General features: G+C 32.4%; 5 protein-coding genes across 11 annotated transcripts; 4 read left to right on the top strand and 1 right to left on the bottom strand.

Moving 5' to 3' along the window:
• The first annotated feature begins 1,123 nt into the window (after nt 1-1,123).
• LOC17880667 (integrator complex subunit 3) lies at nt 1,124-3,681 on the top strand. Of its 6 annotated transcripts, XM_023777961.1 has the most exons (4): nt 1,124-2,822; nt 3,083-3,219; nt 3,378-3,492; nt 3,587-3,681. In XM_023777961.1, the coding sequence occupies exon 1, from the start codon at nt 1,176-1,178 to the stop codon at nt 2,652-2,654; it is 1,479 nt and encodes a 492-aa protein (XP_023633729.1). In that variant the 5' UTR covers nt 1,124-1,175; the 3' UTR covers nt 2,655-2,822; nt 3,083-3,219; nt 3,378-3,492; nt 3,587-3,681. The 6 variants fall into 6 exon arrangements, with proteins under 6 accessions (XP_023633729.1, XP_023633730.1, XP_023633728.1 ...); XM_023777962.1 differs by having other exon boundaries at nt 3,151-3,219; nt 3,378-3,681; XM_023777960.1 differs by having other exon boundaries at nt 3,089-3,219; nt 3,378-3,681.
• A 436-nt stretch (nt 3,682-4,117) lies between these two features.
• Nucleotides 4,118-6,283, top strand: LOC17880180 (transcription termination factor MTERF5, chloroplastic). 2 transcript variants are annotated; one of them, XM_023777963.1, is made up of 5 exons: nt 4,118-4,216; nt 4,425-4,559; nt 4,643-4,692; nt 4,762-4,980; nt 5,068-6,283. In XM_023777963.1, the coding sequence occupies exons 2-5, from the start codon at nt 4,489-4,491 to the stop codon at nt 6,192-6,194; spliced, it is 1,467 nt and encodes a 488-aa protein (XP_023633731.1). In that variant the 5' UTR covers nt 4,118-4,216; nt 4,425-4,488; the 3' UTR covers nt 6,195-6,283. The 2 variants fall into 2 exon arrangements, with proteins under 2 accessions (XP_023633731.1, XP_006285600.1); XM_006285538.2 differs by having other exon boundaries at nt 4,125-4,216; nt 4,466-4,559.
• Nucleotides 6,284-6,413: 130 nt separating this feature from the next.
• LOC17877910 lies at nt 6,414-7,785 on the top strand. The gene is made up of 2 exons (XM_006284813.2): nt 6,414-6,648; nt 7,445-7,785. Exons 1-2 carry the CDS (start codon nt 6,520-6,522, stop codon nt 7,544-7,546), a joined length of 231 nt encoding a protein of 76 aa, XP_006284875.1. The 5' UTR covers nt 6,414-6,519; the 3' UTR covers nt 7,547-7,785.
• Nucleotides 7,786-13,271: 5,486 nt separating this feature from the next.
• On the bottom strand, nt 13,272-14,886 carry LOC17878204. Its single transcript, XM_006283955.2, has 3 exons — nt 14,167-14,886; nt 13,890-14,085; nt 13,272-13,812 (listed from the first exon to the last, which is right to left on the bottom strand). The coding sequence occupies exons 1-3, from the start codon at nt 14,518-14,520 to the stop codon at nt 13,301-13,303; spliced, it is 1,062 nt and encodes a 353-aa protein (XP_006284017.1). The 5' UTR covers nt 14,521-14,886; the 3' UTR covers nt 13,272-13,300.
• A 4,583-nt stretch (nt 14,887-19,469) lies between these two features.
• Nucleotides 19,470-21,238, top strand: LOC17877729 (calmodulin-like protein 8). The gene is made up of 4 exons (XM_006285037.2): nt 19,470-19,548; nt 19,661-19,818; nt 20,036-20,116; nt 21,035-21,238. The coding sequence occupies exons 1-4, from the start codon at nt 19,470-19,472 to the stop codon at nt 21,170-21,172; spliced, it is 456 nt and encodes a 151-aa protein (XP_006285099.1). The 3' UTR covers nt 21,173-21,238.
• The last annotated feature ends 1,189 nt before the right edge of the window (nt 21,239-22,427 follow it).

Here is a 22,427-nt window from a genome sequence, read left to right as displayed (position 1 = left end):
GAAATTATTACACTTTCATAAATTTTCATAATTAGTATCACACAAATCACCAACGTTTTAAACAAATTGAAAATTTAATATGGAAGTGATAAAGTTTTGCGTATGAATGCAATCTTCAACGTGTGTCGCAAGATATCTCAAATCTTCCACATTGTATACGCGTATAACCACTAGACGCAGATTACAAAAGCTAATCAAGACCAAATTCTAGTTGGATTTTGAGTCTTAAACTTGTGTGCCACTATAAATTAAACCAACTTTGTATATTTTTAGAATAGTACAAATATTTCTAAATTAATCCACATACACATGACTCTTCTTTACTCAATCAGCACTAGAGCCACTAGAATCGAACTACCACCAAAGCTAGCAAAGAACAAAGAACAGTTTGACTTGTGTACTACCAAAAAAAAACACTTGTTGTATATTTCTAAGTATAGTAAAAGATATAATTCTTGATCGTTCTACCATACACATGACACGTCTATCACTCATCATTCATCAATCTCCAACAGAATAAAGCTAGAGAGCAGAAGTGGAATAATGTTATAACTCTTGCATTCTACTTACAATAGCAAATGTATACTACTAGAAGTGGAATAATGTTGTAACTCTTGCATCATTCGACTAGTGTCTTACATACACAAGACTCATCGGTACTCAATCAACTAGATTCTTACTAGAATAGATTAGTGTTATACTCAATCATACAATTTCTGTTTGACATCGATCGGTACATAATTCACCAAAACCTCAAAAAAGGACTTCATATCATAAATGTATACGTTTCTAAAACTAATTTTCTAATATTTCATTAATTTTTTTAATGAATGACTGTTTTAATAATATAATTTCGATAAAAACAAGGGGAAAACTTTAAAACTATGTTTTATAGAAGCAAAATTGAAGAATTGAAGAAATGAAGAAAATGTTGCTAAAAGCAAAAATGACATGTTTTATAAAAATGTTGCTAAAAACAAAAATGGCAAAAGAGAAATACCGAAGCGAAACGACATACGTTTTTGTCGTTTCGAATCTATAAGTGCAGACAAAAGTCAACATTAGAATCAAACCAACAATATAAAAGTAAAAATTAAAATCAAAACCCTCAGATTAGAAGACAACGATGATGGTCTCTTCACTCAAGTCTCTCCTTTAGACTCGATTCTCTTCGAATGGAGAACGAAAACCGCATTGCTGCGTCGAGACTGATCAGAGTCTCTCCACACGAAGTCGAGAACCAGCTCGAGCTATCACTGCGTCAAGCGTATGAGTCTCTCGACCCAAAACTACGTCCACCGTTCTCCTTAGAAATCCCAGACCCACAAGAGTATCTCGAGCTCAATAAAGCAATCGCCTTTGGAGTTTTATGCGAACCCGATTCCTGTAAAACCCACATCAAGCATCTACATGCCCTCGTCACTGATGGGTATGCGCTTTTCACTAGTTTGCTTGTTGGAATCGTTGTTGAATTGTATGTTAACCTTGTTGATTCCGCTAAGATTCAGCTTGTTTGGGTAACGAAGGAGATGGTTGATGTTTCGAGTGTGGGGATTGAGGATTTGATTTCGTTGTTGTTGAGACGAATCGGAACTGGGGATTATAGTGATCAGAATGTTTGGCTTTGTTCTGAATTGGTGGGTTTGTTTCTTGAGAAATGGGATTGTTTGCTTGATGATTTGCCCTTGGTGTTGACTAGTGTTCTGTATTGTTTTCTTCGTTTATTAGCGGATCATTGTAGGGTTTTAGGTGTTGTGAAGCTTGATTATGTGAAGAGGTTGGAGATTAGATTCTGTGTCAAAATGTTTAGAGAGCAGCTGGATTTGTGTTTGAAGATTGGTAGGGATCTTGTCCGGTTGTTGCAAGATCTGTCTCATGTCTCTGAGTTCAGAGAGATATGGAACGATTTGGTCTCAAACCATTGCTCTGACATTTACAAGTTGAGGACTTCGAGTAGGTACTTTGTCCTCCGGATCACTCCTGAGATGGAAACAAAGTTAAGGTTTTTGCTTGGAAATGTGAAATTGGGAAGCCATAAGCGGCATCAGATATGGTTCTTGAAGAAGTTTCTTTTGGGTCCTGAGAAAGAAATGCTTTTGATTGATATAGTGAGATTCATTTGCTGTGGGATTCATCCAACTAACGAGATTATCAGATCAGAGATCATGCCAAGGTGGGCTGTTATAGGTTGGCTTTTGGAACTGTGTAGGCAAAATCAATACATCGAACGAAGTGTTAAGCTGGCTCTGTTTTACGATTGGCTCTTCTTTAACGAAAGTATCGATAATATTATGAATGTTGAACCTGCTGCTCTCTTGATGGTATGGTCGATACCGCAGTATCCACACATCACTCACTCCTTACTTGAATTCTTACTTCATATTGTGGAAACTTATGACATAGCCCGTCGGGATATAATTGTAAGAGGTGTGACATCAGTATTCAGAGAAATTGAGCGAAAAGGAGTTATTCGGTCGCTGGATATATTCCTTGCAAATCCTGCACTTGCACCAGATTTGAAGAAGAAGCTAGCAAATCTGTTCTCATGTCATCAGGAGAAGGTTACTGTGAATCTCCATCAACTTAGTGTGCCTTCTAAGCAAACGTGTCTTTCTTTAGATTCTAATTTAAAAGAATGCAGCACCAAAATCTGAAGTGAGGACTGTATCATGTCTGGAACTATGTTGATTCAAGTGGATTCTTGATTCCATGCGTTAATCTGATTCAATTGCTTCACTGTCGGTGGTATCAAGAAGTTGTTTTTTTCTATCCACTGCTCGCTTCTCTCTTCATCTCTTTGCCTAACGTCACCATTTTTCCTGGTAAATCTCATCAATTTTGGAATTCATAGGCTTGTTTGTGTTTAGCTGCTACTGTTCTTTGGTGAAGTTTTCACTCCAGTTTTGATCACTGTTACAAACCCATGTATTCGAGATTGTTTATGAAAAATTCTGGGAATTGAGAACATACACGTCATGGTGAATACGGTTTTGAAATTTCCAGTTAAGTAAATATAAGATTTTTAGCAAGTTAAGCCTCACTTTCTGATTACATAAGTTTCTAAGAACCATATCTTATGTAGTTGCAGCCGCAAGAAAATACCAATACCATCTCCATTTTAGGAAAATTTACCTCTTAGATTTCGCATAGATGGCGTCAAATACTCATAGAGGAGGTGTGGATGTCCCTTTACAGTGGCGCCGCTCTGTACAGATCCAGGTATAGTTCTATTGCCAGTTTCTCGTTTTGGCATTGATTTTGATTTCTTTCTTTCTAGGCTCTTATGGATAGATAGAGAAAACTTCGGATTTATGGGTCATGGTTTTGGTAAATTCTGCATATACGTTAACTATTTATTTTGGTATCTGTGACTGCAGAGAAGTGCTGCAGGTTCAGAAGAAATCCAGCTGAGGATTGATCCGATGCACTCTAACCTGGAAGATGACATTACAGGTCTGCAGTCTGCATGGCCAAGTCAGGCTGTTGAAAAATGTAAGAAACGCTCTAATTCCCAGTTCTATCTCTTTTTTTGAGTTGCCAATTTGCCATATATATTTTGATGCATTGTAAGCTTGTGCCTCTGAAGGATTATGGCACTTTACATCAGCAAGATGTATCTTCTTTACATTGTAGCCGAATCACTTATTAAATCTAGCATATCCAAATATGGGTTTTCTTTAAGTTGTTACAAATGGCTGTCTTCATTATTTAAGAAAACTATAGTTTCATTCCCAATGTATGTTTGATCAGTTTTAGCAAAAACCAATGAAATCTTGATAACTCCTCAGTTTTAGATTATGTATAGACTCTTAGTTGATAAACCAGAGTCTAATCTTTAACCAGTACCGGTTCAAGTAGAATTTTTGGTTCAGTAGAGAAATATCAGAGCTTAACCATGGTTCAAATTCGCAAATAAATAAGCATCGAGAGTCTTACTAGATCAAGCTTCAGTAGGAGATATTTACTACTGTATATGATGTGACTTAACAAGGCCCAATGGGCCTTTCAAAATAAACGAAATCTCCACGAACCAATTGGAAGTTATTAGTTTTACCCTCGTCTCCTCCAATCACGTCGTTTCAAAATCTCAGTTTCTCATTTCTCAGTGAAGAAGACGAAGCAAGAAGCTCTTGCTGAGGGGTTCAAGTTGATTCCTCTTCAATCGATTCTAATTTTCTCGGGAAAATCTGAAACACCATCCACGATTCGCATCGAGGTGAGTCTTTAATTTGATTTTGGTTCCTCTCTCTGCCACAAATTAGTTTCCCTTTCATCTTGCTAATTTTCACCATAATCTGGTTCGAATCAAATCCCTAGCATTAAGAATTTGCAATTTAGTACTGTTTCATAGCTTTCAAATTATGTTGATTCTTGATTCCTAAGCGTTAATTTGATTCAATTGCTCCACCTTCGATGCTCAACAGGTATTGAAAAGTTTGTGTTTTTGCTTCTTTGGTTTCACCAGCACCATTAGAGCAAGGAACAAGTATGCAAAGTCTAAGTCAAATTGGGCCGTCAGAGATTTTCCTTGTAGCTAGAAGAGATCAACCCATCACGAGGTTAGTTCTGACTTCTGAGTGTTGTTTGATACATTTCATTTTTTTTTATGAATTCTCTTCTTAATCTGTAATTAATTTTGCAGGGCACAGCTTTGGTTCACGGGAAGACTCTCTTTTAGACAAGAAACAAATGGTGAGTGAATCAAAGTGAAATCTACCTTCTGTTTCCAAAACTTTTAATAACAATGGTGTTGTTTCATAGGGGTTCGTTTAAAGAATAGAGTAGAGTTTAGTCCAAGACCTGTACCTCCAAATCTGATTGCAGCAGAGAAAGAAGAAGCTAAAGCTGTTTTAACTCTATTCTTCAAGAAGCAAGGTCTTAGCAACAGCATCTCTTCTCGGTTAATCAACAAATCTGATCAATTTATTGACCATTTAGTCTCCAAGCTTCACTCTATTCATAAAGCACGATACCTCGTAGGTTCGATCTTTCTTCTTTTGAAATTATATTGAATGAAAAGAGCTTTACCACGAACTTTAAAAGCTTGATTATTTGATTATTTAACAGGAAGAGAGCTTACTACACTTGAGATTCGAGATTCTCTCGTTCCTTATCTCGAACAACTTCATGAAGAACATGGTAATCTTCTCGCTGAGCTTGTTGTGAGCTTCCCAGATCCACCAGCTGAACCTAGACCAGTTTCTACGGCTCCAGTTCCGATCCTACCACCTCGTGGTGACACAGATTCTGCTGCAGACACTCGGAAACTCAGAGCAGTGTCTCGTGTCAGCGAACTTGATCCAGAAGGTGCATTGCGACCTCAGACCCTTTACCTTCTTGACCTTGGTTTAAACCTGGAGCAGATCAAAACGATCACTCGCAAGTTCGCTGCTTTTCCTTATTACAGCCTTGACGGAAAAATCAAACCAGTTGTAGAATTCCTTCTGGACCTTGGAATTCCTAAATCAGATATCCCCACAATCCTCTGCAAACGCCCACAGATCTGCGGAATCAGCCTAACGGACAACCTGAAACCAACAATGGCCTTCCTGGAGACACTTGGCATTGATAAGACTCAATGGGCAAAGATCATTTCCCGTTTCCCAGCAATCCTCACTTATAGCCGCCAGAAACTGACTTCAACTGTCGACTTCTTAACTCAAACCGGTCTCACAGAAGAACAGATCGGGAAAATCCTAACCCGATGTCCTAACATCATGAGTTACAGTGTCGAAGACAAGCTCCGTCCAACAATGGAGTACTTTAGATCGCTAAATGTCGATATCGCGGTTCTCCTTCATCGATGTCCCCAAACGTTTGGATTAAGCATAGAGTCGAACTTGAAGCCTGTGACAGAGTTCTTCCTCGAAAACGGTTATGGTTTAGATGAAATAGGGATCATGATATCAAGATATGGAGCTTTGTATACTTTCAGCTTGAAAGAGAACCTGATGCCGAAATGGGATTACTTTCAGACAATGGATTATCCAAACTCGGAGCTCGTGAAGTTCCCACAGTTTTTCGGGTACAGTTTACAAGAGAGGATCAAGCCGAGATACGAGCTGGTGAAGAGAAGCGGAGTGAGACTGCTGTTGAACCAGGTTTTGTCACTGTCGGGAGTAGAGTTCGAGAAAGTTGTCAAGAAGAAGATGATGAAACTTGTATCTGTTAACAACATTGCTGAACAAAAGTAGTAGTGATTTGTTGTAAATTTTTCTAGTTTAGCGTTAAAAAAGTTTCAAAAAACCTCACACATAATAAGTTTAAGATCAATCAGTGACCAGAACACTTTTGTTGGGCCTTAAAGAGGCTCGTATAATTTTCGTTTTCACGACTCCAATTTTTAAGAAATATCCAAATTGACCCAATTCTATCGCTAACCATTAATTTTAAGTCGGTTCATCGCTACGATTCCCAATTTCTCGATCGATCGATTGATAAACCCTAAAAGCTCATTATTGGATCTCTCTGGGCATTGTTGTTCGAAATTGATCTCTCTCTCGCGCTCTATCGGGAAAAATGTCGTCTGCAGGAACATCGAAAGGGGTTCTAGAGATCGTAAAGTTCGGTGTCTACGTCGCAGTTCCGATCGTTCTTATGTATACATTCGCCAACAACAGTACCAATATCAAGAAATTCATGGGCAATGTAATCATCTCTCTCTCTCTCTCTCATTTCCTAATTCACGAAATGATCATCACTGACTTCGAATTTTTTGGAACTGATGCTTGTGTTCTCTAATTGGCATAGATTTGATTCACTGTAGGAAACAGAGTTGTTGATAGGATCTCAGAAACATGTTTCATTTGCTTTGTGTATTAGGCTGTGATGCTTTCAGTTAGGGATTTTGATGCTTGATTTATAAAATTAGCTTTGTTATGTTGTTGTATGAACATAGATTGATGGGTTAAGCTGAATATTTGGGAATGGTATCTCTAAACTTGGTTAAAGCATGGTTGCTTAGATCACTGTAACACTGAGACATTCGAGATATGGTTCAATCATTGTCTCGAATTGTCGGTGATTCTTTCATCGTAGTTTTCATTTGCTTCATTCGAAGTTTCGATGGTAGTTTGGGAGTTTCCCGGGACTGACTAGTGACTCCATACAATAAACAGTCTTCATTTGTCCCAATTTGGCTAGTTTGTGAGTATCATCACCTGTGGGGTTTAGCTGAATAGTTAGGAAATGGTATTCCTACAACGAGTGTTGTTGTACTTGACTGTTATGAATCACTGATTGGATCTTTAAAGCATTCATGATCTGATTTGTTACCCTTTAATGTTCAATGGTTCTACATCACAAGTCCTTTGAATTCGTTCTGAATTATGCTAGTAGTCTGGTTCTTTCCGGGTCTTTACCAAAGAAGTCTGCAATGGGTGAGTTTGCAGCGCGATGAAGGCATACTCTAACTCTCCATATTTGGCTATTTGTTGTTGTGCAGCGTTCATATGTTGTCTATCCTGAAGAGGCACCTCGACCTCCTTCACCCGATGAGCTAAGAGAGATGGCACGAGAGCTTGCCCGTAAGAAGAACATCTCTTGAGTTGATGAGACGGGAAGGGCTTAACAGGAAGTTTGATGTTATCTGTAATAGTAAATTGCTCTACGTAGCAACTTGGTAATAAGGTTATGTTATGTTGTTGATTCCTGTAAGATCAAAAAGTGGAATGTATTAAGAAAAGCAATAATGAAGAAGAGGTGGCATTTGTTTTGTTCAAGAACCTTGGTTATTTATCGGGGTAACTTATATACACATCTATTGATAAATATTTTCTAATTGAATTACTGAAATAAGATATTCATAACAGTCTCAGTCTGAAAAGAATTTTTGAATAAAAGGTATGTTTAGTGAAAGTTGTGTAATACACTGATACTGTTTAACGTCACATTACCCTTTTATATTATTAAACATTGATGGCCTCGGAATTTCAAGAGAATAAATAAAAAATGATATTAAAGTTAATTATTAAAAAAGTTAATTTTTGAAAATAATTTTCTTCAAAATTCATAAAATTCATATTTATATAATAAACTTCTATTTTCACAATATCTTATGAAAATTTGCTAATAAGAAAATATAAATCTTAATTTAAAAAATGACGAAAAACAATCTCAATTTAAAAATTTGCCAACTGAGTTCAACACCATCTAGAATATCACATGAAAGGAGTACATTCCATTTCAATACCACAACAAATAAGTCTAATTGAACTAAAATCTTTAAAATAGGATATCATTCGGTTGTAGTGATGACATCAATAACCAACCCACAAAGTGGAAGAGGAAAACTTGTACATAAATTGATTAAGTTTAATTCATTTTATATAAATTTGGGACTCACAACCACAACTTTTAAGAACTTGCTTTTGGGTTTATCATCTACTATAGTATTTTTGCAACACTTTTTGCCAAAAATTACTATAGTGGACATTTATTGCTACTATGTCATTTAATTTATTGTTAAAACTAGTAATTTGTTACCTAAAATATTAACTAATATATTTAACTATTGATTCTATTTAATTGAAAATTATAATATAAAAATAATTCAGGAAATTTTTGTTCAAAATTAAAATTTGGTTCTCTTTACAGTTTTGTTTGGTTTTAGTTATTTTTTTTATGAATCATCACATAATACATGAAATTAATAAAATATATTTTCTGCATATATTGTGATTCAAGTTTTTTAAAACAGACATATATTTACTTATTAATATAAAAGTGTATGTTCAATGTCCCACATTGGCTAAAATATTTAGATAATGATTTAGAGTAATATTATATATAACATCAAAATGAATCTAAATTTGAATGAGCATGAAGCTTCACATAATAAGCATCCAAATTTAAAATTTATATATGATTACTTTGGTTTTTTAAACTTTTTAATCTTAATGCATATAGTAAACTTTAAACTTTTAAGAAGTTTTAATTTTTTTTTTTTGGTCACCAAGAAGTTTAAAATATTATAATTGATATATCTTACTTAAAATCTATAAATTACGAGTATTTAAATATATTAAAAGTTTAAAATAACATAGATGGCTTATATTGCATGACAGGTTGTATGATGAGAGGGGTTCGAATAAATATTACTACAAATTAAAATATCAGTCATCATATACTTAAACACGAATTTAAATCCTTATTTTACTATTTTTAACAACACCATTATAAAATACGCCGAATAAACTAATTTCGTTCAGTTTACTATATGCAATCTTAATATTTATTAAATAAACTTCAACAAAATCAGTAAAATCAGAAATAAATAAAAATTTAAAAGTAAATAAATAAAAGTTTCCTCCATGGTGTACATAAAATCTAGTTAACGGATAAATTTGGAGTCCGTAAGAACTTTTAAAAGTATGTTTTGGAAAATTTTGATATCTGGAAGATACTATTTTCTTACATTTGTGAAAAATATTCTTTTTATTTTCTCTTTATCTTTTTTGTTTTTTTTCAAAAATACGTAAACTACAAAATAACCTTACTTAAACTTAATAATAATTAACTAAAATATTTCCTATTTTAAATTTACTGGTCAATAATTCTAAAAAAATTATGATCTAAATAAATTTTATAAACAACAATGTAAAAGCAATCTATCGATCTTAAGTCATATGTTAATGTCATGGTGTAGATTTTGATGATTCATTTTCTTGAAAATGCATAAAATAGTTTACTTTTCAATCTTTTTGCAAAGAGAATTTTTGAATTGAATGAAAATTTTGACATGTTGAATTGAAAAAAGGTGAGTTAAACTTATATACATTGAAAAATCAAAAACGAAAAGTAAGGTATTCATTATTTGTTAATTAGTTCTCACACATGATGGATTTTGAAATGACAATATTGTTCATGTTGATGATTTAGCGTTGTAATCATGCCAACAAAATATTAATTAGATGACATATAATTATGCTAAATATGTGTCAATCCATTTTTAACTTACAGTGATATTATATAAGTTATCGTGAATAAACTCACATTTATCAGATATGTTTAACCTTATTTTGACAACCTACGTTCTGATATGGAATTATATGCATTAAAAATATTCATCGTCTCTATATTTACAAGTTGCATTATTTGTCCAGTTCAGGCTTTTTTATTTTACCAATGTATAGTTAAACTTATCATATAACTGCGTTTGATTTCCATTAACAAATTAGTTAGCTCTTTAGTTTTTATTCAAGTATAAGATGAAGATGTTACTAATGCTGGAATAGATGAGGCTGTTGAAATGAATTTTAATAATATTGTTATTAGTTGATTTTTTAACAAACAATATAAAATATTGTTATCGAGCTAACTTTTTTGTTATCCGGATATTGTCAACTGTTTTTATAAACACTTATATGATTTATCACACTTAGTTTTACATGTAGAAGCAACTTAGGCAAACTCCAAAAATAATACAGGAGTATAATAATCAGAAAAAACAAACAAATTAATGTAGATAACATTTACTTAATTAAAAAGTCTGTACATGAAGTAGTATTTCCCATTGACAAATGTGCTTGGAATGTTGGAGATTTTTTTTTTTTAATATACCTTGAATAGTTACCAGTAGTCTTTATAACATTTTTGATATAATATCTTGCTAAGTTTTAATATATAAAATCATAAACCATATTTCTGAAGATATAACTATAAGTATTATTATTTTGAACCAAGAAAGTAAACTAAACACACAAGTCTTGTATTGGCCTATAAATCTCACTATTTTGTTTTTTTACTTTCTTGGTTCTATCATTCTGATTCGAAATCACAATAAAAGTACTAGTTTATTTTGATTACCTTTACAAGAACAAAGAGGTAGTAATTAAATTACTAAAAAGAAGTATTAAAAAAATATTTGGACCACATAGGTCACCAAATATTCGGGGGTCTGATCTCTCAACGCATATAAATCTCTTTCTGTATTTGTTTTATGTCATCTATAAATAGAGATTCATTATTTCTCCATTCTCATATATTATGTAATCTAGGTTTTATTTATTGAAATCGATTTGTATACGCAAACCCATCTATAAATTATATCTTAAATGATTTAATACTGCCAATAAAAAAAATTACAAGGTTTGATAGAGATGACTTCTTTATATGTGTGTGTTATAGGTTTTCACAAAAATTCATCATAAAGAAAATAGTATTCATTATTTCATTACACATATTTCATAAACTGCTGATTTGTTAACCTTATTTTTCTTTTTTGTGGATTTAGATTTAAAAAAATTGAGAGGCATGTGAATAACAGATCATAAGCCCATGACGATCGATGCGCCACACACAACTAATCACATTATCTTAGACTCTTTTGTGTATATTCTGAATTGTTGTTTTTAGGGTCTAATGTTAGTAATGTTAGTAAGACTTTAGGCATGTCAATGTAGATAGATAGGTCTCTCTTTACCCATTGATAATATTTAGCCATTTAGGTTCTTCGTGTTGCAGGTTGGTCCCCAACACATTAACACTCTCTTTACGTAATCCCATCTCTGTCTTGCTGTAAATATTTATATATACGTTTTAAATATCAAAATATATTGAAAACTCTAAAATATATATAGTAACCCTAGTTTCTAATTACTCTAATTATATTTATATAATTTTTGGTTTATTTTTAGAAAATATTGTCGATTGTAAAGAAACTTGAGATCTATCAATGGTTAGGTAAACTGATCGGAGAATATGTGAGATGACGAAAGAGTAGATAGATAGTAGTATATTTCAACATTATGGTAAGCAATCTCCTAATGTATAACGATTAATATATACTATATAATATCTCCATTGTGTTGTGTATACTAATTAAAGATCTGTTACAATCTTATTTTCAAAACATTGCATGTGTGAAAAGAGCCAAAGGAGGTCCAATAAAATAACAACGCTACTGTCACTAATACACTGATCACTCACAAAGTCACAAGTTGTGCGTATATCTTTACATTCGTCTGACGAGTCTCACAAGTTACAATGCAAAAATGAAAAACTCAGATGTGATATAACGCAAACAGACAATGGAACGAGTATAAATGATGTAAAAATGGTTTAAGAGTCTCTAAGTAACATCTTAATGTAAATATCACCAAGCTACGTAACCAAATACACATCATTCTATTGTATATTTGTATCCACATCTTAATGTTGTATTCCTAAAAGTTTATAATAGCTATAGTTGTGTAACGTGTAATATATATGACAACAAGAAAGAATAATGGATTACAAATGCTCCCACAACAAATGATTATGATGCCATTACATTACTTGGTTTGGTTTTTTTTAACCGTTTTAAAAATCGTAACACATCTTTACGGGAAACAAAGTTAGGTCCATATAAAAAAGTTGGTCTCTCGACTTCGACTAAAAAATAAAGCAATCACAAGTTTTTTTGATTTTTTATTCAAGAAAAAATAAAAACTTCATCTTTCCATTTCAAAAGTCTAAAACAAAACGTTGCATTATTGTCTTTATCGAACAAACCAAACCACTATTTTCTATTGTAGTTATGGATTTAATTCTTTTTTAATAATAATATAAATTCAAGTTTTGGATCTACGGTCTACGTTATAATTACTCTATTTATGTATATGTAGCCAAATCCACCACAATATTTATTTCACTGACATAAGAAACTAATTTAATACGTTTTTACAGAAAAGAAAATAAAAATCTCTTTTTATAAAAGAAAAGTAAATATAAAAGAGAATATAACGCTGTTCAAGTGAACAGCTCTTACACTCCAAGATGAGATGCCACAGAAACACTGTTTCTTTCTTATCCAATGCTGCCGTCATCAGAAAATAAATAATTAAAAATTAAATCTGATTACTTACCACTTTAACTTTATTTTTACTGACTTTCCATAAATACGTTGTGGTAAATTTTGCTTATTTACAGTGATTTTATGAATTCATGAGAAAGTTAAAAGTTGTCATAACTCTTCTGTTCCTTTTGCGCCAACATATTTTTAAACAGCGTTGCACAGTACAAAATTTCAATTAAAAAGTAAAACAAATTTCAAGAAAGTAATAATAACCAAAAAAAACCATTAATTGCTACAAAACTTTTACCAAGTTAATACTCGTTTCCGGGTAATAAGTAATTAACGCGTCTCTGTTACTTTTACTGTTTAACATACCAAAACTAGTAAAAGTAATTATAACCCCCTTGAAATTTGGGTTTCAAAAAAAAAAAAAAATCTTCTACTGTTATATTTTTCTACTTTCTTTAAGAACTTTTATGTTTAATTCGAAAATAAGAAAATTCAAAAAATTTATCTTTTTTTTTTCTAAGGCTTTTCTTTGAACAGTAAAGCTAATCCCGTGACACCTTTTGCCTCTCTCTTCACCAGTACTGCCACGTCATCATCATCATCTCTACCAACAGAAGTAATAATCAAAGAAGAAGAAGATTTCAACGGCGGCGGCGACAAGAGTTTCTCCTCGAAAACCAGCAGCTCCGGTTCAGCCACGGCGGTGGCGTCAGAGTTAACCGGCGACGGATCCTCGCCGACGGAGGAGATTCGAGTGTAGGAAGAGAGCCATTTAGCTCTCATGTAATCAGCTTTTCTCCATGGCGGGAAATGCATACCTTTCTTCTTCAAGCTCTGTTTCGCCGCTTCGGAAACCATCGACACGATCTGACGGATCCGATCAGATTTCCCGACGAATATCAACGGTAGAGACTGAAGCAGCGCCTTGTAACCAATCGTCTGCCGTGCGATTTCGAACTCCGATCTAAAATCAACGTCGATTAAGAACCTTTCTCCGTTCACAATCACATCTATGAACTCATACTCACCTGTAAAACAAAAAACTCAATCAGATTGGGAAATTCAAAGGTAGAAGGAGAAGAAAAAACCGGTTAAGAGATTGTACCGGCCGGTATAGAGCGAGATTTATCTTTATCCCATTTCGATTTACAAATGGAAGAATCGTAACCAAGAGATGAGAGTTCATCAACAACGATCTTTCTCAATTCATCTTTACGTTTAACTGATTTGCTCTTCTCTGTAATCTTCATCGCTTCGTTTAACAGATTCTTTTCAACGACGCTCGCGCATGGAATCAAGCTCTGTATATATATAATAAACCAACTCAATTAGATTGTTGCAGAGATTATGAAAAAAATAGAGTTTTTGAGTTTTATATACACCTTGTAATGGTCATAAGCGTCGTTAAACGAATCAACAAAGCCATCGAAGAAATCGAATTCGTCATCGGAGCTATCGTTGTTCCCGTTGAAGCAATTACAACGATGATTATTACGTCCAGTTTTAGTTTGCTTATCGTTGTTTTCTTCCATGTAGCTTTGAACCATCTTCGCTAAGCTCTGCTCGAACTCTGTTCCATCGATTAGTGATTTTTCTGAGTTTGAGCTTCTCGTGAATGGTCGATCTAAGAGACGCTTGAGACGAGACTTTAGCACTGGTTTGCTTGATGATGATGATTCAGCTCGTGGTAAGTCTCTGTTCGCCGGAAAATCGTTGTTTATCGGCTGAATCTTCATCGGAAAATTCAAAGTTTCTCCAGATTTGAGATCTCCTCCAGAAAACAAAACTCCAAAAAGAAAAAATCGAAATCTTACTAAAAGCTCTGAGGATAGTAAAGTATTAGTAGAAGATATAAACTATACGATCTTCTTAAGTCAGTGGATCATCATTATCATAACAAAAACGAAGAAGAAAGAGAGAAAGAACAAAAAAATCTAAGAAGACGACTCAAAGTTTACTTAACGCCGACGATTTTCACGGAAAACATGACGGCGATAGTCGGAAACAGAGTTACTAAAAACGGTAACAGAGGGAAAAGTCACCGGAATATTCATGTTACCGGCGATTGATTAAGCTTTTGTTGAAATAAAAAGAGTGTTTTTTTTTTGTTCTTCTGGTTTTAGGAAAGTAATAAGATTGGTTGGTTTTATAGGCGCACCGCGCAGAGAGAGAGTGATGAAGCTGATGAGGCCAAAGAATAAAACTGCTGACTAGACGCAGTGCTGCCACGTCATATATTATTACGTGGTGTATAGATAAAGAAAAATTACAGTTTAAAATCCCTCTGTAGTGGGACGGTGTGGTTTGTTTTTAACTTTTTACTGGTATTAGTAGTAGTAATTGTGGTAGATTCTTTTTTTGGGAAGAGAAGAGATTAAAAAAAAAAAAAAAAAAAAAACTGACAGTGAAATTATTTGTAATGATGAATGACTATTTACTGTTTTGTCCTCTCTTTCTATAGCTGGCACATTTCCACTACTGTGGCGTGGAAGATCGGGCATATCTCACTACCAGTAATTATCGGGATTTATTTTAGCTTTTTTTTTTAATTTTTGACTTGATGTAATAATTAAAAATGTTTAATGATGTAAAAAAAGAAGTTTAAACTGAAAATTAGTTGTGATTATGTTAGTGCACCACGTAACTGGAATTTTACTCATCCGTAAGCTTTTTAGTTATTAGTAAAAATATCGAATGGGTTAATTTTAGTAAACCGATGGCAATCACCTAAACCGGGTCCTAAATATTTGACCGTTTGGTAAAAGTTAAAAAGGTTTAGGGAGACAAGGTAGGAAAAGAAGTGTAATGAGCTGAGGAGTTTCCAGGATAAGTAATATTGTCTTTGGAGTTACTTTATTTTGTGTTTTTGCTTCTGAATAAAATGTAATTAAATTTGTTGGTTGATACACAAGCATGGTTCATCGTACTTGTGACATGTATGATGTTGGTTGTTCACTACAACTACAAGAAAACAACTCCAAACTGATAGGAAAATCCGTGAAACGGTGGATACGGTGAAGCTTCACCAAGTAAAGGCAATGCATGTAGTACGGTTTGGTTTCAACTTTGGTTTTCTTTGTTTACTAAAACATAACTTCAGACGGATTTGCTTCAATGGGCCGAGAAGAATCCAGCTGCGGCTAATATATTTGCTCATAACTGGTCTTAAAGAACTGGAATCCTTAGCACGTACGCTGTATAGCCTAGATCTGGATGGATATATACACAATTTTTCTAGCATATCCTCAAAGTGACGTCAGTTATAACAACCAATGCAAATATTATCTATTATTACGGAAAATGGGCTTTTTCATACCTGGACTATTTAGGTATGTTAATTTCATATAGTTGACTTGTCATTGTGGTAGATCATACCTGGACTTATTGTAAATTTGAATTTAGTACCTCGAGATTTCATTTCGTGCTGAATAATACAAAAACGTGTTAAATATGTAACGCTGTTAACTCTCCGTCGACGTGGATTCTACGTCAGATGACACGTAAATCCATCGCTTGATGACGTGGCAAAACAACGTCGTTTTGGTTGCTTAGATGGTAATTAAAACTATGTCGACAGCAAGGCTCGAACCTCCAACCAATCACTTTTATACTGACTACATAACCGCTAGGCCATCACCACTTAATCGGTATAAATGAACAACACATTAATATATAGTGTTTCGTATTTCTATATAATTAATATATAGTGTTTCCTATTTCTTCTTCATTAATATTAATGATCATTCGACACTAGTGTTTCGTATTTTTATATAGTAATTCGTATATATAGTGAAAAACACTATATATGTTTCGTATTTCTATTTTGTATTTCTTCTTCATTAATATATAGTGTTGAATGATCATTAATATTAATGAAGAAGAAATATGAAACACTATATATTGTTTTAATATATAGAAATACGAAACACTATATATTAATGAAGAAGAAATACGAAATAGAAATACGAAACATATATAGTACGAAATACTATATAAAAATACGAAACACTAGTGTCGAATGATCATTAATATTAATGAAGAAGAAATAGGAAACACTATATATTAATTATATAGAAATACGAAACACTATATATATTAATGCGTTGTTCCCTTATACCGGTTAAGTGTTGATGGCCTAGTGGTTATGTAGTTAGAATATAAGTGATTGGTTGGAGGTTCAAGCCTTGCTGTCGACATATTTTTAATTACCATCTAAGCGACGGAGAGTTAACAGCGTTACACATTTAACATGTTTTTGTATTATTCAGCACGAAATGAAATCTCGATGTACTAAATTCAAATTTACAATAAGTTCAGGTATGATGTAGCACAATGATAAGTCAACTATATGAAATTAACATACCTAAATAGTCCAGGTATGAAAAAGCCCATTTTCCCTATTATTACATCAGTTGTTAGAGAAATGATAGGAATTATTTGCATCGACAGTTTTAAAATCATTTACTGAAGTGATGTAAAATGTTTTGGCATCAGTTATAAGTAATACAAAAAATAAAAATAAATGATACAAAATGCTCATTCTTTTTTGTAGTGGTAAAACCATCTTTTGTACTATATCTCTAATCACCAATTTGAATACGGCTCATGAAATGAGATCACTAAGGTATATATTTTTTTATGAGACATGCCACTTTCTAAGAGCTATAGAGATATTACTCTTCTCCTTCTTCTGGTTCCCAAACTAATCCCAAAACTGAATAAACCAGAACAAGAGAAATTACTCGGCTCCACTCATCAATCATGCATGATATATATCACTCTTCTCCTTCTTCTGGTTCGTCTAGTTTCACACTTCACAGTACCACATCTACTTCAATCTTCTTCTTCCTTCAGTTTTACTTCAATGTTTTATCATCAACCAACGCCAGTACATAAATCCACAATCGTGCTACTGTATACACCAATATAGTGGTAAATTGTAAGGTATGACAAATGATACTAATTTATATATTAAGAATATTGTCTCTCTCTATATATATATATTGTAAACAATGTAATATTTTTACGAAACACATTTAACAATTCTAATGTCACCCATTTAACAATTCTAATGGAAGTATTCTCCCATCTACTCTAGTCTCCAGAGTCTCCAGAACGCATTTTCAAACCATGCATTATATATATATATATATATATATATATTTCACAAATATATAACAATTCTAATGTCTCACGTTGGTATTAAATTACGAAATGATTCTAGCTAGATCTAAGTTGACGCTTCATATCCCCCATAGGCCCATGCATATACAGCTCCAGTTGTCTAAATATTTTTGCTGTAGTTACAACGACACAAAACCAATAAATATTCGTTACTTTCGCTATATACATGTAAATTCTATTAAAATTCAAAGCACGAAAAGTTTGTATCGTTTCAGATCTTTATTGGCCCAATACATATATAATTATTTGTGCTTAATTACGAACTTATAATGCAGATGACTGATGATAGGGTTGTCAATTCATCAACGTAGCATATACATGCATTGTCCCTGTTGTTCGAATACCAGATTCAATGCAAGTCTCTCCTATAATCTTTCTTAGCAATGATTTTTTTCGATTACGATCTTTTTTAGCAGTAGCTAGATATTCTTATTAATTGTGATATGTGACGTGTCAAACAATTAAATCCGATTTATAAAACACTATGTCACATTTATTCAACCAAAAGTATAGCATCACACCATTTGATTATTTCAATTTTCTACGTTCATCACTTCAGTCTGGATCTGTAACAAGTTTTAGTTCTAGTTTTAGACAAGGTCATCGTATATTCCTTTTAAAAAATGCAATGATTCTTAGTTCTTACGATATTTATTTAATATCACGCTTCGTGGATAAACTTTGATCATCTTGTGAGATTGTATGTAATTCATAATATCATACGTACTGGCTAAGTTAAGCTTCATATGTATAGCAGTTTTGTGATGCTTTCACTTGGACAGTCAAGTTTATGTGGAGGTAAGATGTCTTCTATACATGGACTGATGGACACTCACGAACATGAAAGATGTTCAAACTAAATTGGTCTGGTCGATTAAATTACATTAAATGTCTTCTATGGACACTCAAAGAATTTCAATAATCTTCAAAAATAGTGATAGCTGCAGTTCGACCAATGAAATTACATGATTGATACAAAATGCACTTTTCACCAATGTCCAAGCATAGGCTAGACCTTGACTAATCAAAATTTAATCAGGGAGTATATTACAAGTTACATTATTTTTTATTTTATCTAGTAATTAATATGAAACAAAAAATTATAATTTTACATATAAATAAATATAGATATATAATTAGGCGTATTTTTTTTCTAACAAAATCTCTGGAAGGTTTTTTAAAGTAGTACTAGTATATTGTATATGAGATTTAAATAGCATCGACTATTAATTATTATATATGCGATTGGGTCATGTGATCAGAATTAAATTCTTCAGTTCAATAGTGCTAGAAAACAAGAGATTTAAATATACTACAACCCTCTCAATTTAAAATAATATGATGATGATTCAATAAAAGGCTTGAAGGTATAGTTGAAGTTGAAAAGTACATGAGTCCAATGTACTACAAAAAGGTCTTGTCACAACTCTAGAAATAGACCAAAACCTCTCCCTCTCTCTCTCTCTCTCTCGTTCTCTCTTAACAAAACTCTCAGCAAACAATGGAAGAGACAGCACTGACAAAAGATCAGATCACTGAGTTCAAAGAAGCCTTTTGTCTCTTCGACAAAGACGGCGACGGTTCTGTCTCTCTTTCTCTAAATGGTCGTCACAGAATGAATATTAATTAAGAATATGATTTGTGTTGTGTGACATTTTTCACTTATCATCTTTTTTTCTTGGAATGCAATAGGCTGTATAACTGTGGAAGAGCTTGCAACTGTGATCCGTTCGTTGGATCAGAATCCCACAGAACAAGAACTTCAAGAAATCATCACTGAGATTGACTCTGATGGCAATGGCACCATTGAATTCGCTGAGTTTCTCAACCTCATTGCCAAGAAACTTCAGGTTCCTCTCTCTCATTCTTTCTTGATTTCTCCATGATTCCATGTATACATGCTTAAATGAACTGTATCGTTTTCAAATCCTTGTCATAATGGAGCTACTTCAAATTCATCATGCTTCTTGTGTTAATATTCTAAACAAAGACATTGTTTGATATTTTATACCAATTAGTTGTGTAATGTTAGTTTATTGTCGTGATGATCATGTGATGTTGTTATAGGAAAATGATGCTGAGGAAGAGCTGAAAGAAGCATTCAAAGTCTTTGACAAAGACCAAAATGGTTACATCTCTGCCAGCGAGGTCTGTGACTGTTTAAACCTTTATTAATTTATTTCTACTAGTTTGGTATATGTTAGATGTATAAGCTTTGACTTATTTAAAAAACTTATGCGGAAAAACAAAAAAGAATTTATAAAAACAAATCAGTTCGATGCACTCGAATAATGGATTGCGTTTTTATACAACGTTCTCCAATAATACCATGTACGTACGGTTCTAAAACTGTGTTTTTATTTTTCCTATAAATGATTAGAGTTATAATTATAGTGGCTACTAAATACTTCCTAAATTGAGTAAAAAATACGGTACATGAACCAATTTCATAAGTCTTCTGGATCTCTGCTTAAGTTGGTACATGCTCTATATATATATATATATACCTCTAAAAAGTGTCAAATCCAGGCTAAGCAACACAATAATGTGTGTATTTGTATAGAAACCACTTGATGTCAATTAATTCTGCATTATAACTATAATTAATGAGAAATCCAGCTAAAACACACTTTGAAATACTCTTTAGAATCAGTGACAAAAATCAGACAATAAGGCCAGAGACAATCTTCCAATTTAAAGAGAGATGCATATATATAGTTGTCTCATTTATGTTAATCTAAACATATTTGTTTAACAAGACATGGCTATTTGTTTATTTGATTTTATCTTTTCCAATCGTGAAGGCTCAGAGCTAGCTGGCATTGTAAGTCTTTCACAGAAGAATGAGGAGAAACAAAATAAAAACAATTAATAGAAAGTAGTTAATTAGACTTAGATAGATTAAAATGTGTTTATATATGATTCTACTGCTGGTGTATTTGGACAGGAGGCCACATGTTTTTTTTTTAACCTAGTTTAATTAAATAGCATACATCAATCAAAGTTATATTAATGGTGCAACATTTGAGATGTTAATTAATGTGAAAGGCTTTTTGTAATTTGCAGTTGAGTCATGTAATGATAAACTTAGGGGAAAAGCTAACAGATGAAGAAGTTGAACAAATGATAAAGGAGGCAGATTTGGATGGTGATGGCCAAGTCAATTATGATGAATTCGTCAAGATGATGATCAACATTGGCTGATTTTTAATTTTATTTTTCTCTTAATTAATTATATAAGCCAATGATCCTTGATTAATGACCTTATTAGTTTTTTTTTTCTTCATTTTTTTTTTGTCAAAGTGATTTACCCCTTTTGTTAGTTTGTTACTTTTTTTTTTTTTTTTTTTGGTTTTAAAACAATTTTTTGGTTTTAATTAGTTTATTACTCCTTCATGTTTCTACGTACATTCATTGGAGTTTTCAGATCCAGTTACTATACTATTTACTATTTTATTTTGGAAATCTAATTAGCAAGTTCAATGATTTGACTTAGTGGAGTTCACAAATCATTTATGCTTATTCTAGATAATAACAACCTTTTATCGTTTTATTGTTCTTCTATCTATCTTTGTGCCTTTAATTATTGTTTCAGTCCTATGAACTCCAAAGTAAGTTAAGAAAATATTGTCTTAATGAAACTTAAAAAATGAGCATATAAATAAATTATAATACCATTCTATGCAATAACGATCCACGAAATAAAAATTTAAAGATATTTTATATTCATCAACGATATAAAAATTTGCGGAAAATAGTATATATCTATACTATTAAAAGGGAAGCATTTTTTGTAAGTGTTGCCAAACAAGATTAAATCAAAATAATGAAATAAAATGTGATCTAAACCTATAGCCAAACAGAATTAATGACAGATTTTCAACTGAAAAAATATGCTTTAAAATAAATAAAAATCAAAAGTAATAACTAACCAATATTCATGGAAATCATAATAAATTTGTTACCATAAAATGTGGCCTATTAAATTCGAAATTTTTAAGATTATATAATGTTTTAAACGTTTATTTTACCTAATTTAAACTAATATATTTTAAAATATTTATATATTTTAATTTTTGAAACGTTTCAAATAAACTGATATTTATAGTATTTTAAATTGTGTATATGTAAACAGTTTAAATTAGGTAAATCAACGTTAATAATAAATTAGATCCAATAAATGTTAAAATACTATAAATATCTAAATTCTATAGAAGTTTAGGTATTATTAATATTTACTTTTTTAAAAGGTTTTAAAATAGATGATGATTATGTATAAGGGAAGCATTTTGTATAAGTCAATCATAGTTTATACAATCAAAAAAGTAATACAAAACCAATCTATTTTTAAGAAAACTACATAACCAAACCAATAGAAACAAATTTAGCTAAATTATAGCAAACAATTTTAGATAGAAACAATTTTAGAAAACTCAAAAAATTAAATGAACCTTCATCC

The sequence above is a fragment of the Capsella rubella genome, unplaced genomic scaffold (genome assembly GCF_000375325.1).
Source record: "Capsella rubella cultivar Monte Gargano unplaced genomic scaffold, Caprub1_0 scaffold_7, whole genome shotgun sequence".
NCBI lineage: Eukaryota > Viridiplantae > Streptophyta > Magnoliopsida > Brassicales > Brassicaceae > Capsella > Capsella rubella.
The sequence above is the reverse complement of the archived record's forward strand: the minus strand, read 5'-3'. Positions and strand labels throughout refer to the sequence as shown.